At 35.9% G+C, this 16,819-nt stretch overlaps 1 protein-coding gene and 1 pseudogene across 1 annotated transcript; one reads left to right on the plus strand and one right to left on the minus strand.

Moving 5' to 3' along the window:
* Positions 1 to 7,544: 7,544 nt before the first annotated feature.
* LOC120207062 lies at positions 7,545 to 12,604 on the plus strand (annotated as a pseudogene).
* A 209-nt stretch (positions 12,605 to 12,813) lies between these two features.
* LOC120207072 (scarecrow-like protein 1) lies at positions 12,814 to 15,554 on the minus strand. The gene is made up of 3 exons (XM_039206586.1): positions 15,414 to 15,554; positions 14,462 to 14,759; positions 12,814 to 14,355 (listed from the first exon to the last, which is right to left on the minus strand). The coding sequence occupies exons 2-3, from the start codon at positions 14,718 to 14,720 to the stop codon at positions 12,962 to 12,964; spliced, it is 1,653 nt and encodes a 550-aa protein (XP_039062517.1). The 5' UTR covers positions 14,721 to 14,759; positions 15,414 to 15,554; the 3' UTR covers positions 12,814 to 12,961.
* Between the last annotated feature and the right edge of the window lie 1,265 nt (positions 15,555 to 16,819).

A 16,819-nucleotide genomic window follows, 5' to 3' on the forward strand; every position in this document is an offset into this window, starting at 1 on the left:
TTACAAGGACTTTCGTGTATGAGACGATAAACGGTTTTGTTTTATTTATCTTTTCAAAAAAATATAAATATATATCCCTTCTTGTCCCCTTTTGAGCCTATAGTATTTTTCTCCTGATTCAACCCTAACCAAGGATCACCCTCCACATTGGGGGTAAAGGTGAAGGACATCTGCTCGGATGTGTGAAGATCATCAGTCCGGATTTTGTTACAAAAACAAGTCATGATAAAATAAAGTGAGAAATAACAACATACCGCAAGGTGGACCGAGTACGAAACATTCAAAGATCAAATAAAGTTGACGACACAGAGAGAAAAAAGGAAAAAATATAGCAAGAAAAACACACAAAAAAGGAAAAAAATAAGAGAAAGAAAATAAATCAAAAGAAAAGAAAAAATGAAAAAATGAAAATGAAAGAATGAGAAAGAAAAAAGAAAGAAAACAGATCCAACACTTCAAAACGAGTGACTTAAATCAATTCACCCGAAGATCATGAAACACCAAAGAAAAATAAAAAGATGATAAAAGACACGCAAGCAAATTCAAATCGAGCAAGACAAGATTGAAGATAGTAGAATGAATTGATCATTGGTTCGTTAACCCTAAACACTTACTTGGGCCTATTTATCCATTTCTTTCATAATCGTGAGCCCTGACCTATATTACGTGCCTGAAAAGTCCATTCTAATCATACATGGATTTCTAAGTGGGATACTATCTTCAGGTTTCATTCCGCCCCTCAAGGGTTAATTTTATTTGCAAAAATTAGTTTTCTAAAGTATTTAATTCATGATAGGGAAAAATAATAAAATAAGGGTTTAAGACGTAAAATTTTAGATGACGTCTTGAAGCCAAAGGAGATTTCGAGTTGAAAACCTGAAAAGGTGGCTCAAATACGAAGATTGTTAATAACTGCACAGAAGGACAATATTATACATCTCTTGATAAAACATTGCACAGTTCAAAGGTGCTCACGAGGGCTGAGAACTAGTGAACATTTCCTGAATAGAAGCATGACGGTTGCTTTATCAGATCAATGAACACCAGAATCAATGACACAAGAAGCCAACCTGAAACACATTACCTCCCAAAATTAACCTGAAACACACTAACTTCCCAAGTGAGCCTAAGATTTATATCAACATTAATCTTTACACTTTGCAAATGTATATAATTTTTGAAGGATTAAAAGAAAATTTGACTTATTTGATATTCAGTGAACTCTTGTTTTACAATTTATTTTAATTGTGAGCCGGAACAAAATGACAGCACTTTTGAAATTTATTCAACAAAAATTTTCACATTTGTAAACTAAAAGAAAGAAGATAAATATTTTCAAACCAGACAATCTAAAGTGGAAAAGGTCCTGGAAGCTGGTGATGCTCATTCTGCCTCAGTTAGAGAAGAACAAATGATGCCAGAATAATGAAGCATTTCAAAATCTTGAAAGCATTTAGTTTGAAAGATCAAAAGGATTAGAGGAAAGAATTTATAACATTTCCTTGTGATGTCGTCAATAACTCGTCAGGAAATGGATGATCGCCTTAATCAAAAAGGGGCACATATCTCAATTTATAGCAAAGATTCAAGACATTTCTGTTAGAAGAATTGACCACTTCTTAAATGTCCATCTGATTGTTGCATCATCCCTCAATTTATTCGATAACACTATTGTTTGGTGACACCAGAGTGAGACCATTCAAGATTAAGATCTTGGCACGAAGAGAGCCATGAGTACCCACATCAGGGCATTACCAAAACTAGATCTCACTGAGATAGCAAGATTCAAATCAAACAGACATGTTGAATAAGCCTCGTCGTTTGGGAGTGCCAAGGGAAAAAAGAGGACAAGCAGAGTTTACCTCACTATTTCTGATAAAACCATTGAATTAGAGCAAAAAATGGGCACCGAAACCATATGCCTAACTGTATGAGAGCACTTCTTCTAAGACTGCAACGAAGAAACCAAAGATAGAAGACAGAAAAGACATGATTGCATAGGATAACATATTACTCCTCAGAAGATGCAAGCTTAAGCTGATAAGTTGCCATTGAGGCATAATTCATTCAAGAATGATCAAGTGAAGGAAGACCGAGGTCTTCACTTTGATCCAGAAAAAGAATTGATTATCAATATTTCTACATACAAGAACCTCATGTATTACATTTAGATACATATCCATTGTATCCACATTTCATGCATCAAGGCATATTTTTACGAATTGTTTAATGAAAAGAAGAGATCATAATTCAAGTCTTAAATGGAGAGGATTTTGTTCAACGTGGCTAAGCCTCAAGGATCAAGGAGCCCAATCGAGAAGAATCATTACGTTGATGTGGGGCACGTTACCCAAATAATATGATGTTTTTAAGGGGTTTCTTGATGTCTTCAAATGAATTTGGAAATGAGCTAAGCCTAATTTTCAGGGGTTTCTTGATGTTTTTAAATGAAATTTTGAAAGAAGCTAAGCTTAATTTTAAAGGTTTCTTGATAACTGTAAATGAATCTTTTTGAAGAAGCTAAATTTATCAAGGGCATTTTTTTTACTGTGGCAATGTGCGCCCATTCACAAGTCAAGATTCATAAGAATACACTCAGGTGCGACAGATAAAGAAAACAATCAAACCAGTAAAGAATGAAGACTGCTCTAGCAATGAAGATTTCTCTTGCAACCATTTCCAACAGATCAAGAAAACCATCATTCATACAAGAATTTGCATCTTTGTATCATACATTTTATCATTTCATACACATGATAAATTTTGATTTCCCTCTCATGAAGATGCATGTAAAGTCTATTTTGAAAAACTATTTTGTCCTTCTTAGGATTATTTTTTAGAGAATTGTTTGAATCCTTCTTAGGACCGTTTTTCTTGGATGTCGCATGAGTCTTTCTTAAGATTTTTCCCTAGAAGCATTTTCAATAATGCCTTTATTCAAACTTGACTTTTTTATGTCACTTCAATGAGAATGAGTAGTGTCGTTTCCAGGATGGACCCAACAAAGAAAAAAACTCAGCAATTTGCAACATTAAGGAATTCAAAGAGTCAACAAAGATAATCTTTCGCAGGTTTAAATTTTCAAAGAGAATATGAACTGATCAACATTTCAAATGGAGAGCATAATGAGAAGAACTCATCCGACAGAGGGAGAAGAAGTTCATAATGAGAAGAGCTTGTTCAACCTATCACTTGATTCACAACATTTCGAATCAGTGAAGCCTCGCTTGAGGGATTAACATTTCAAATGGAGAGATCATAATGAGAAGAACTCATCCGACAGATGGAGAATAAGTTCATAATGAGAAGAGCTTGTTCGACCTATCACTCGATTCATGGTATTTCGAATCAGTGACACCTCGCTTGAGGGATTAACATTTCAAATGGAGAGTTCATAATGAGAAGAACTCATCCGACAGAGGGAGAAGAAGTTCATAATGAGAAGAGCTTGTTCGACCTATCACTCGATTCATAGTATTTCGAATCAGTGACGCCTCGCTTGAGGGAATAACATTTTAAATTGAGAGTTCATAATGAGAAGAACTCATCCGATAGAGGGAGAAGAATTTCATAATGAGAAGAGCTTATTCGACCTATCACTCGATTCACGACATTTTGAATCAGTGATGCCTCGCTTGAGGGATTAATATTTCAAATGGAGAGTTCATAATGAAAAGAACTCATCAAACAGAGGGAGAAGAAGTTCATAATGAGAAGAGCTTGTTCAATCTTAAGCTCGATTCATCACATATGGAGTTGAATCATCAACACCTCACTCGAGGGATCAACATTTTTTATGGAGAGTTCATAATGAGAAGAACTCATCCAATGAGGGAGAAGAAGTTCATAATGAGAAGAACTTGTTCAACCTTAGCTAGTTTCCATCACATATGAAGTTGGAACAACACCAATATTTGGCTCATCCATCGCATATGGAGTTAGATCAGCATCATCACTTTGTTCGATTTCATCACAAAAGGAAGTGGATCAACATTTCCAATGGGAGAGTTCATAATGAGAAGAACTCATCTGACGAGAGAGAAGAAGTTCACAATGGAAACTTGTTCAATCAGGTTAATCATCGCAGAAGAGAGTGGATTGACATCCCCAGCGAGGAGTTCATAACGAGAAGAACTCGCCCGATGAGAATAACTTGTAGCTAAGGAATTTAAGTAGTTCAAGCAAAAAATAATGCTTTAATTCTTTGCTCTATTTCTATTCCACAGCAACGAGCAAAGATGGGCAGTTGTAAGCACCATTTTTGCCCTACCATCTGACCAGTACAATAGCCCCATGTTGTTGTTAACCAACTCACCAAATCCTAGTAGCCCTATGCTCAAGCCGTTCCGCTGCCACTACCAACGCCACAACAACACAACCAATGACCCCATCAGCAAATCACACGCAATAAATAAAAAATAAAAAAAAAGAAATGTAATTAGAACGACTTATAAATACCCCCAAAATATATTGTAAAGGGGGTTCTCTCCCGGGTCTTTGTTCTTTTTTTCTCTGAAAAAATTTGCAACGATTCATTCCATTTTTCCAGTAACTTTTTTGATGTACTTTTATTTGTAATAGAGGCAAAAAAGGAAGAGTGGAGAGCGTTACCATTCGGCCGGAGCCTCGGCGGTGTTCGGAGAGTCGATTTGCAGATCTTAATGGTGAGGAAGAGCATCTCACTGAGGGAAGTAATATACTAAAATTTGGGCCCTATCCAATGACGGACGTCAGAGATCCGAGCAGTGGAAGCCGAGGGTTCTCGACTTATTTCAAGGCGTTGGGGGCTGTTTTTCACAAAACTGAGCCCAGATCCGTGATCACCGCGTCGAGATGAGTCTCTCGGTAAATTTTGGCGGCTAACGACCACCAAAGACGACGGCCGGTGAGCGACCGAAATTCTAGAGAGGGAGGAGACCCTCTCTCTCTAAGAAATTAAAAAAATAGAAAAAAGAAATGTTAAAAAAAAGTTTATATTTATAAAATAATTTCGGGAGAAATCACGTTTTAGGTCCCCAACAATTCTCGTGTTTTTACAAAATAGTCACTAGAAGGGTGACCGTTTTTATAATTTTTCATTTTCTATTTGTGCTTTGAAATTTTTGGTATAATTTCAGTTTAGTCCCCCACTTTTAGCGTGTTTTTATAGTTTAGTCATGTATAGTGACCTTTTAATTTTTTTAAATTTTTTGTGGATTGATTTTGTAATTTTGCCTTTTTATTTTAACATATTTTTTAGGCTTAAATAAGTGGTATAACTTCCTTTAGGTCCTTTTAATTTCTAGTGTGTTTTGTATTTTTGTCCATAATTCATTAATTTTTATTTTGTTTCGATTTAGCCTTCGAAGTTTGTTTTATTTTAATTTAGTCATTTATTATATGTTTCATTTATTTGTTTTTTGAACTTGCAATTAGAAATTCATGCAATTAGGTTCTTATTTTATGTTTATGTTTATTTTTTATGTTGTTTTTTTTCTTTTTTATTTATTGTTTTATTTTTTTAAAGTTAAGCTTATTAAATGTTTCTTTTTTTATATAGATTAATTTATTAGATTTAATTTTAAATTAGATTAACAGTCTAATCGAGCTTAAAATTTAGGATTACACTCTAGTTTAATTACGGAGCAATTCGAGTTGAGCTTTCTCATAAGATGTCCGATTACTCGAATCGATTGCTCGACTTTTAAATTTTATTAATAATTAATATTTTCTAAAAAAACTTTAAGTTTAATAATTTAGATAATAATTAGGTTTTTTAATTAGCCCCCAACTTTAGAAATTATTGATTTAGGTCCTTAAACTTTTAGTCTCTTAGAGCCCGGTATTTTTAGATCTTGACCTTTTAGTCCCCGAACTTCGATTAATATTTTAATTTTGACATCATTAAATAGGTTAAATAGAGCCTCCACTTTTAGTTAGATTTCAAACTAGTCTTTTAATTTAGGGAATAGTTTGAGTCGGCCCTCGCATATATGCTCGAGTGACCATCTCGATTGTTCGATTCAATACTCGGTTTAAAATCAAATAAGGTTAATATTAGATCCTAAATTTTTAGGTTTGAGCTTCTAGGTTCCTTTAATTTCATTATTTGACACCTTAAGCTAGAAAAAGCCTTTAATTTACCTTAGCTTAATTAAGATTGAATAAAAATTTGTTTGATTGCATTTTATTTTTAAATCTAAGGTAATGTTCATTTATTAGGGAATTAATAGTATATCTCCCGCAATCATGTTCAGGGGGTGACTACTGGTGATTCATGAAATAAGTCGACATCCTTTTTAAAGACTGTATCATGATTTTCTAAAAATGAGGCAATATTCGGTTATTAGACACAATAGCTGATCTCCCGCATTTACGCTTGTGAGTGAATGTTATCAGTTTCGATAAACGAATACCCTTTTCAACTTTGCATCCGTAATGATTTTCAAATTAAATAAAGATCGAACTCGAAATTTCCGATTTTAAATATAGGGTAATCAACTAGGTACCAATTTTTGAGCGCTTGTGGGGGTGCTAATACTTCACCACGCGAAATTGACTCCCGAACCTAATTTCTAGATTTTCGCAAACCTTAAAATTTGGTATTTCGATAAAAATAAAATGTTTTATTAAAACACCCTATTTTTATGGTGTCTCAATCGCACCTTAAATGATTGGTGGCGACTCTTCACATTTCGAAACACTTTTCAAAGAGAAACCCCCCGAGTCAGTATCAGTATTTCCCCACCCGGACGAAAAACGATGTCGACAGAACAGTTCACGAACAGTTCACCAAATGCTCTGTTGATTAACAACCCTAACACCCAGATGATTCAAAAAAATATTGTAGGCATCTATTTGTGATAACTATATAGGGATGGCAAAAAAACCCGAAACCGACGGGGAAAACCTAAAACCGAATTAAACGGGTCGGGTTCGGGGATGATAAACGGGAACGGGGACGAGGAAAACCCATTTATTTTAAATGGGGACGGGGACGGGGACGGGTTTGGTAATCCCCGCCCCGATTACCCGATTACCCGCCCCGATACCCGACCCGATAAATATTAAAAATAATTATTTATATATATATATATATATATATATATAATATTAATAAATTTAATTTAAATAAAAAATATGTATTTAATTTAAATATATATATATATACCCGACCCGATTCCCAGCCCAATACCGACCCAATACCCGACCCAATACCTGGCCCAATACCCGTTTAAATAATCGTTTGTGCTAAACGGGGATACCCGTTTCCCCACGGTTTTCCCCGATTACCCGACGGGGATCCCCGTTTAAATTCCCGCGATTTTTTAAACGGGGACGGATACCGGTTTTTTAAACAGAGACGGGGGAGGACCAATACCCGGCCCGTTGCCATCCCTATAACTATATAATTTGGACATTTATTTTATATTTAATCCGTTTTGTTTCTAAAGGAGGTCAAAACGCACTGTTTCGGACTTTAAGAAAAACCCGGTTCAGCCCAAAACCACGAACCAATATAAGGGTTTACACTTTTTCCACCACTGTACTTTTCCAAATCCCTTCTCTGCCAAACTTCCTATTCTTCTTGTTTGGGTTCCCTGGAAACAGAAAACAGTAAGAAAGGAAGAAGGTTTCTTTTTGAAAAAGAAAATGACGTCTGTGAAGGAAACAAGTGAAGGGGCAATCCCAGAGGAGGAAAAGGAGAGCTCTGATTGTTTTGATATTTATGGACCTCAAGTACTCTCTTTTACACTTGCTTTCAAATTTTCTGTATTGAATCTTGTTAATTTTTTTAATTCTATAATATGGGAATGGAATGAAACTTGAAGCCTTCCTTTTGCAGGCAAAAGCAGAACTTGTTTTCAAGACGCCACAAGCTGACAATACTTTGAATTTGCAAGTAAGTTTCTGGAAACCGATTTTATGAAGAAAAAAAAACCCAATTATTTATACTGTGAGAAACATAGTTGAAGTTTGGGTATTTTTGTTTTTGGTACCAGGATGTTCAAGGACTTGTTACCTGGGTTCTTGCCGATGGATTCATGCCTTCCTGGGTTTTTATTAAGGTAAATAGTATATAGGTTTATGTATTAAACTTTGTACTTGGTTTCCTTATTAATGTGTGGAACAAAGTGTTTCATTGTCTGGGTTTTATAAGAACGCCTTATTTTATATTGTTTGCAGAATAAGCCACTGATTCCTAAAGTTGCTATGCTTTATGTCCCTGGCCTGGATGCAGCTTTGTACTTGGCACAATCCATGAGACTTTCTGGTTTGAAACAAAGTTGTGGCAATCCTCTGCCTCTTTTAGCTCTTAGGCTTGTAATGATTTTGTTTCTGCTTTTCTTGTCTGTCAGAAATATGCTCAGCGTGATTTGCAATGCGGTGTGTTTATGAGAATCTGTTTTTATCATAGCTGTGTATCGGATGGGATGCAGACGATAGACGCACTCTTGACATGCAAGGTCAAGAGAAGAGAAATGTGATTGAGTCAGTGAAGGACGTGAGCCAGCCTGCTGAACAAGGTGCAAAATCTATCTTTGCGCTGTCCACTTCTTTGCTTGCAGAGTTTCTTACTTGTATGTTGGAATTAGGTGCTCTACAGGGTTAGTTGGTTTTCATTAGAGGATTGCCAGTCCAACTTGTGTGACTGAAAAAGCAAAGCTTTGTGGACCATAAACATGTGCCGTTTACTCATCTGGCGGTCTTAACTAATTTTCATGAGACAGAACAAAGGTATTTCAGCTGTTCCACACTTGTTGATAGTGGTGTTCCCAGTTCTTTACTATTCACTCTGAGTTGGGCTGCAATCCTCTTATTTGGAAAGATTGTACTCATTAATCATTTAAAAAGAATATTGGGAGAGTAAATTCATAAACAAACATTTTAATTATACACTAGATAATTCTTTCTGGTATCGCTGTGCTTTTCAAACTGTATATTCGGAATCATATTAATCAATCACTACCATGATTAAAGTTTTTCTTTATAATGTCTACAATCAAAAAGTTATATTTAGTAGATGAAACGGTTCCTATTATGTTGCATAGTTTATGTTGCTGTTTGGCAATCCTTTTGTTGCTTTCAGCACCACAACATTGCAATGTTAAGCTTACAACATCTTAACTAATTTGAGGATCTCTACCAATGCGATAACGGATAACGTGTTGTTAACAAAATGACATCTTTTTGCAGAAACAACCATCTCTTCAATGGACTCTGCAGAACTCTTGAAAGACAATGGATTTTGTTGTGATCAACAAGGTTCAAAAAAATGCTCTTCTGTGATTTTTACCTATACTTTTCTTTGCATGTTGATCTTGCTTCTTCATCGTTCAAATGTCTGAGGTTCATTATTGGATTTGTTCCATACAGGTTTTCTTTCTACTCTTCCTGCTTCTGATGGATCTTCTCCTTACGAAATATTGGCATTTGACTGTGAAATGGTAAATCCTGTCAGTTTATGACTTAATCATAATGACTTTTTGCTTCTTATTTGTGGAATGAGATAAAATCGTGTAAACTGTTAGGTAGTTAGAGAATATACAGTGACATGATAATGTTGCTTTCTTCGGAAGCAGTTAGATAAAATCCTACAAGTGCTTGAGAGCTTTTCCTAGAATTGCTTTGGAAGGCTAATTGGTCTTTGTACCCACCTGTGGTTTGGAAGTAGTCTACTTAATTGATAGTCTTGTATAACTTATCTAATACTAAACTTACAAATGTTCATCTTTGTACCCACCTGTCTCTATTGTTTGCATTTACAAATGTTCGTCTCTGGTGTGAATTTATGTTATTGTTTGCATTTACAAATGTTCGTCTCTGGTGTAAATTTATGTTATTTTTTGCATTTACAAATGTTTCATCTCTGGTGTGAATTTATGTTATTATTTGCTCAAGTTGAAAATAATTTTTCATATACTCTTGAATGACTATGCTTCTTACCCTTGGATATGGCTATTGATTTTACTTGTATTTATGTAGTTGATCTTATGTGCTCATCATGATGGACTTCATTTATTTCTCATAAGTCTTATGTTCATGTAGTGTATAACAAGTGACGGTTTCGAGCTTACTAGAGTGACCTTGGTTGATATTAAAGGATAGGCATGTTGTACAGAGTTTCTTCTCTCTCTTTTTTCATTTTTCTAATTTCACATAACATTTTGTTGTCAAAGGATAGGCATGTGTATTCTTCTCTCTCTTTTTTCATTTTTCTAATTTCACATAACATTTTGTTGTCAACTATTTCCTTGTATAAGTCTTATTACGTGCATGTTGTGTTTGTTGATTTAATTTATGTTGATTTCTTTTAGATAATTTTTCTTGTGACCTATGATTGGCATTTTTTGTATCAAATACAGCACATCCATCATATCTCTTTTTATCGGCTTTTTTCCAGAACATGTCACTCGTTCCTGTAAAAAAAGACTGAAAAAAAAGCAACCCATCTTTTTATTGCCGCAACATGTAAATGTCACAACATTTGCTAGATAAAGTGGCTAAAGCTGCAATGATTGTTTTGTTGACAGGTTGTACTGGATAAACTGGTTAAACCATCAAATCCTATCACTGATTACAACACAAGGTAAATGTTAATTGAACCGTTAAAGTTAGGTCTTAATAGATTTTGTTCTTTAACTGCAAACTTGATGAGAAGCTTTAGTTGGATCCCGACGAGGCATTTATTTTACATGTTTTACTTTCCATATGCATGAAAATTATCTTTCTTTTGTATATGATCGCTTAGTGCCATGTGGTTGTTATAGAAAAACGTTGGTCGAGACTATGTGGGTTATCTTGTGTGTAAAATTTTCCCACGTTTCAAATTTTTTGTCTGAATTTGGATTGACAGATAACAGATTTGATATCTTTGGTCATCCAACTCGGAGATCTTCCTCCCTCTCCATATACACATACCCAAGTTATTATCTCCTCTCTTTAGGCCAATTCATAATTTTCATTATTGCTTAAGCAGGTTTAGTGGAATTACATACGAGATGTTGAGTGGAGTTACTACGACTCTTCAGGATGTTCAGGTTCATTCCCTTCGTTAACCATCACTAATCAATATTTTTACTGCAATATTGTTATATCAATGTTCCATAAAGAGAGATTTCATATATAAATTATTGATAGTTGCTTCCTATCTCCAGGAAGATTTCCTAAAGTTGGTTCACAAAGATACCGTCTTAGTCGGGAATTCCTTGGAGAATGACTTATTAGCTTTGAAGATTTCTCATGATTTGATAATTGACACCTCTGTATTGTACAAACACCCTCGTGGTGGATCTTATAAAAGCGCTCTTCGAGTTCTTGCCAAGAGATTTCTTTCTAGGGAAATACAGCAGTCTGGGACCGGCCATGATAGCATCGAAGATGCAAAACTGATATGGATTTGGCTCTGTTAAAGATTAGAAATGGCAAGCAATTATTTTCTATGCATTCGCACATTTCAACGTCAAATGATAGAATTTGATATTTAACTGGAGTCTAAGCAATGTGCACAGTTTACATCCTTTTACATCAAGAACTCAAATATAGCTTGTAGCTGAAGGTTTATCATACAGTTATTTTTGTTTGTTGATGTATAAACTTGTATGTAATTTCTTACAATGTCTTTGCTTCTTGTATTAGGACCTGATTTTGGTTCGCCACCATCCTTTATGAGCAGAAAGCTCCTTACTCTTTTGGGTGAGTGTGGCAAGACCTCCTCTTTCATTGATGACATTTCCATAGTCAAGCGATATGCTTCTGAGTCATCCCATGCAATCCCGGTCTGCTCTGATGATGAGGCTCTTTTAAAGGCTAGAAAAGAGGTAAGGCTTTTATGTTGCTTTTCTGGTATACCTTCATCTATACCAGCTGGCTTATCAAATTTTTAAATTATGCATTCTGCTAGGTCAAGAACGATCGTGTGCACTTTGTCTGGACACAGTTTTCCGAACTGAACTCCTATTTCAGAAAACAAGCCGAGGACGAAGTAAAGTTGAATGGGAAGCTTGCAGAGATGATATCATTGCTTACATGTGATAAGAAACCTGCCGAACAAAAAGGAGTGAAATACAATATTTCAACTGAGCTCAAGGAAATTTTAACTCGCATTGATGCTAGGGTTCGTAGTCTCCACACTGCATTACCCACTAACGCTATGTTTATAATATGCACCGGCCATGGGGACATAGCCATTGTTCATAGGTAAATTTTGCTTAACCCGACACTCGTTTACTGTATTTATTTTTTCCATTGACTTTTCAGTCGTAATCTTAAATTTTGCCCCGGTTCTTTTCATGTGCATGGATGAAGGTTGAGGAAAATGCTGACTGAGCAAAGTGAAACAAAGGTTCCACGTGAGAAACTTACTAGAGTATTGGAAGAGCTGCAAGCCCAAGCTGAGGTAGCTTTATGTTTTGTCGGTATGAAGCATTAGATATCAAAAGAATACCATTATACACTAATTTGACTTGCAATTTTCTGGGAGCAATGAAGAATGCTCATTTAAGTTTTACAGGCTATTACAATTTTAACAAATGACAATCATTCTTTTGATGTTGTATTGGGAAAATCTTGTAAACTATGATGAAAATTCTGTAGTTCTGATGTTTATCAAGAGTTTGGTACACTTCTCTTTCTTGGTTTCTCCTTATTTATCTTTTTAGGGGCATAAACGAGATATCCGGGTTCGTTAATTACTCGGACTCGACTAAAAGGAACTCAAAACTGGCTCAGATCATTAATCAACCTCGAACTTAAGTTGCTCGAGTTATTCAGTGAACCGAATTCAGATGAAATTAAATGCGCACATGGAAGTGAATTAACACTTTTCTGCTGAAGAATGTAAAGCAAATGGAAATGTAATATTATAGAAGAAAAATGTTAGATAATTAGCAAACCCTACTCTGAAATTTTACATCAACCCAAAGAGGATTAGGAAGTATTTTTCTGGACCAACTTTATAGTTTACAATGAACATTCAGAACTAACTCCATGCTGAAGCAACAATCAAGCTTTTTTCTTCCCAACCGAAATGAAGTGCACCCAAGTCCTCCTTCAGCTTGTACCTGTCACAGTACTCCTTGATAAGCTTCCGGATCATATCGATTACATTCGAACTCATTGGACACGGTTTGAAGCCAGCCATCTTCATCCTTGCCCTCCACTTTCCAGCAACTTCGTATCGTTCTATCCTTTCATCTCCTTCGCATGCAACAATGTTGACTATGTCTCGTGCCAGGCACTGCCTTTCAACATTCATCCGATCCTGGCTCTCCCTGGGAAGTGTAGCATCCAGGGAATCGAAAACAGCAGAGTAGTAACTATAGGCTTCGATAAACCTTGGAAAGAAAGGCGTTGTGTTTGTGTTTACATCCTGCTCGACAACAGTAACGAGTTTTGGATTCATACTCTTAACCATCCGAAGAAGTTGATCTCGTTGATTGATCGTTGAAACACTCTCATCAGGCATGTGGTGGAGTTGAAATGCAAAGTTCACTATAAGTGCTTCGCCCGGCCTGTAATCCAACATAGATGGGGTAACAAGTGCAGTCCTTGAGGGAACAGCTCGAAACTCAAATGGCACGCCTAGTACTTCTGCTAGCTTCTCCAGTCTTAGTCCGACAATTCCGAGACCTCCATTAAGACGTTGAACTGACTCAGGGTCATCAACTCCAGTTAATCTCAAATGAGGCGGGTTGCCGGGCTGCTTGGCGATAGTTTGAATCAGAGTGATATATTGATTACCTTGACTTATATCGAAATCTATTATATGCACTATTTTTTCATCTTTAAATGCCTCGATAATTGCACCGTTTGCTGCTATAAATCCAAACTTGAAACAAGGGCACACTTCAAAGAGGATTTGCATGGCTGCAAGCCTATCAGAAGAAGGGGGCTCTTTGCATCTTAAAGCTTTATAAAGATATTTCCCGGATGATGCCATGCGAGCTGCAAGACCTTCGACCATGTAGGCCGCGATTCTCTGGGGCGGATCCCCTTGAATCGAGACCATCTGGCGAAGCTCATTTATTATGGCTGAAGCTTGTTCAATGTTGCCTTCTGAGACCAAAGCAGCACATTCAATCAACATTTGCTTAGGAGATCGGGATGAAACATTTGATACCTCTTTGTTGCTGCTAATGCTACCAAGAAAAGAACCCGAAGACGATGACTCCTTTGGTGAGTCATGAAGAGAATCCATCCTGATAGGGTTGGACCATTCACAGTCTACTTCCATGCTTGGACCAGTGCCAAACATGTCAAAATTGCCATCAACATCATTATCAGCTAGCAGAGCTCTCTCCAGTTCTTGAAGCTTCAGTTTCATCCTATCCGGGTCAGAGTCCAGCGTATCTGGGCTTTGGATTTCCATGTAATCTGATTAAAAACCGGGTTGGATGATATTAGGACATTGAATTAACAAAACAGAAGATTGCACTGTTATGGTTAGAGTTTAGACCAGTTATGGACAAAAGTGAACAACCTCTTATCTGGTAAGAAGGAATCGAACTTCCAGAGATCCCAGAACTAGATGAGTGTATAAGCTCATCCATAGGAGATTCAAGGAAGTACTTCTCGTAGCTCTCGCTGCTGTAAGAATCCGTAGCATAAACAAGCTTATGCTTATCAGGACCAGACATTCGAAAAGCCATGTTGGTACTGTCACCGCTATTCTGTACTGAATAGAGCTTTGTATTTCTACATGATGCAGCAGGTGGTTCTGCAGACCTTATTAAAGACATGGTTTAGACTCTCTGCACAGTCGAATTATAAAACGATTCCTGCGGAAAAAATCGCAAATTAAACACTGATGTAAGACATGCACACCAAAGAATGCCCTTCAAGGTAAAAGGGATTATGAAGTTGAATAGCAATGAGTAACACGAGATAATCTGCATCACAAGACTAATCATCCGCAGCAAAGGTGAGACATAAGAGCACAAAAACAGGTTTGGATTTAAGAAAACATGGAACTCGATATCCCTTCGTTGTTCAGTTCGGGACATCCAGAAATCGAAGCTCGATCGGGACGATCACACGGGTAAATGGTGAAAAAAAGCCCAAAAATGTAACTTATTTGGGGATTTTCCCCCAATACCAGAAACATCTGAAACAATCCACAGACAGAGAACACTCAATTTCGACGACAACCATAACCGAAATCGAAATCGGTAAACAAGTCTACCAAATAGTTAGTGACATAAAAATTCCAAGGTTTTGAGAAATTCTGAGGGGAAACAACGGGCAAACAGGGGATTGAGGAGACAGCAAAAACAAAAATTCTGAGATTAGGAGGATCAAAACGTACATGAAAAATTCCAAAACAAGTTCTTGATGTGTCATTTGAAGGCATAAAAACCTAATCTAGAAGTTGAAAAAGGAAGAACAAGACATCAATCATCGATAAAAAAAAAAAAAAAGGTTTTTTCCTTTACCTGATACATGAGAAAAGACCTCAAGAAGAAGAAACGAAACCAAAGATCATTGTTTCTGCAGTCAAATTCCAGATAAAGATGAGTCTTATAGAACTGTGGCTTCAGTGGAGATGGAAACAAAGGGGTTGACCCTGTAGTATCCAACTAATTAAATACCAATCCCAAGCAAATATACCCCTTTATTCTTTAAAATTAATTACATTTAAAAAAAACTAAAATATTGAAATGAAAATAAAATAAAATAATGAAAAGATGGGGTAGGTTTCAAAGGGTTTAAGCTGCCATATGAGCCTGCATGGTTCTCAGAATCGGACCGGCCAACGAACTGATCGTATTATTGGTTCATTGATTTAACTGGTTGAATCGGTTAGATTGGTCGAAAGAATCGGACGATGTCATAATTAATTAATTATTTAAAAAATTAAATAAAAATATAAAAAACATTTAATAAAAAATAGTTTTTTATATCATAAGCCATATTCAAAGCAAGTTATAACATATATAAGTTAAAAACCATAAAATCAAGTGAAACAAAATGATTCAAATCAACTACAACATAATATTTAAGGTAAAACATATTAAATAATAATTATAATTATATAATTATAATCAAAAAATAAATTTGGAGCTAAAAAAATCATAACAAACGATGTCGTTTGGTTTAATTTTTTTTATAAAAAAACAACATTGCTAAGAAACATAGTAAATCATCACAAAAGTCTAAAGAGAAAATATGAAAACAAAACAATCTCATATTGCTAAGAAACATAGAAGAGCATCCCAACTGACTTCTATAAATAATATAGGTAATTTGACATTCAAAATCATGGAGCCTTTTGGTGAGCACAGAGCGAACTATTCTTTCGCTTCAATCGAGTTCGAATTTCAGGCTTCAATCGAGTTTCTAAATTTTTTTTGAGTTCGAGCCTTTTTGAGTTCAAATTTTAATATTATATTTCAATTGAACTTGATAATTTTTAGCTCGTGAGTTTTTTAGTCGAGTTGAGCTTACTTTTAAAGTTTTCGAATTCGAGTCGAGCTCAGCAATACTCGAGTTCGACTCGGCTCGTTTAACAAACGACGTCGTTTGATTTAATTTTTTTAGAAAAAAAAAACAGAACCGATTTTCAACCGGTTCACGGTTTGATCCTGTTCGAACGGTTCACAGCCGGTTCAGCGGTTCCTTCAGGTTCACTAGTAACGGTTTAACCGGTGTAGAATGAATCGGACCAGAAAGCGGTGAACCGGCCGGTTTGATTTTCAAAACATTGCTACCAGGGACGACAATAGTGGGGTTGGATCAGATTTTTAATCGACCAGATTTGACTCAACTTCACCCCAACCCCAATCTGAGAAATATATGTATTTCATCTGATTCAATATATATATATATATAATTCATTTGA

Source organism: Hibiscus syriacus, unplaced genomic scaffold (genome assembly GCF_006381635.1).
Source record: "Hibiscus syriacus cultivar Baekdansim isolate YM2019G1 unplaced genomic scaffold, ASM638163v2 tig00000477_pilon, whole genome shotgun sequence".
Taxonomy (NCBI): Eukaryota; Viridiplantae; Streptophyta; class Magnoliopsida; order Malvales; family Malvaceae; genus Hibiscus; species Hibiscus syriacus.

What these genes read in the sequence shown, in the direction of transcription:
- LOC120207072 (XM_039206586.1), bottom strand. Translation starts at nt 14,720, where the DNA reads ATGTCTTTAATAAGGTCTGCAGAACCACCTGCTGCATCATGTAGAAAT. An exon ending in TCCTTCTTACCAGATAAGAG is followed by an intron (nt 14,356 to 14,461) that starts GTTGTTCACTTT and finishes GTTTTTAATCAG; the next exon opens with ATTACATGGAAATCCAAAGC.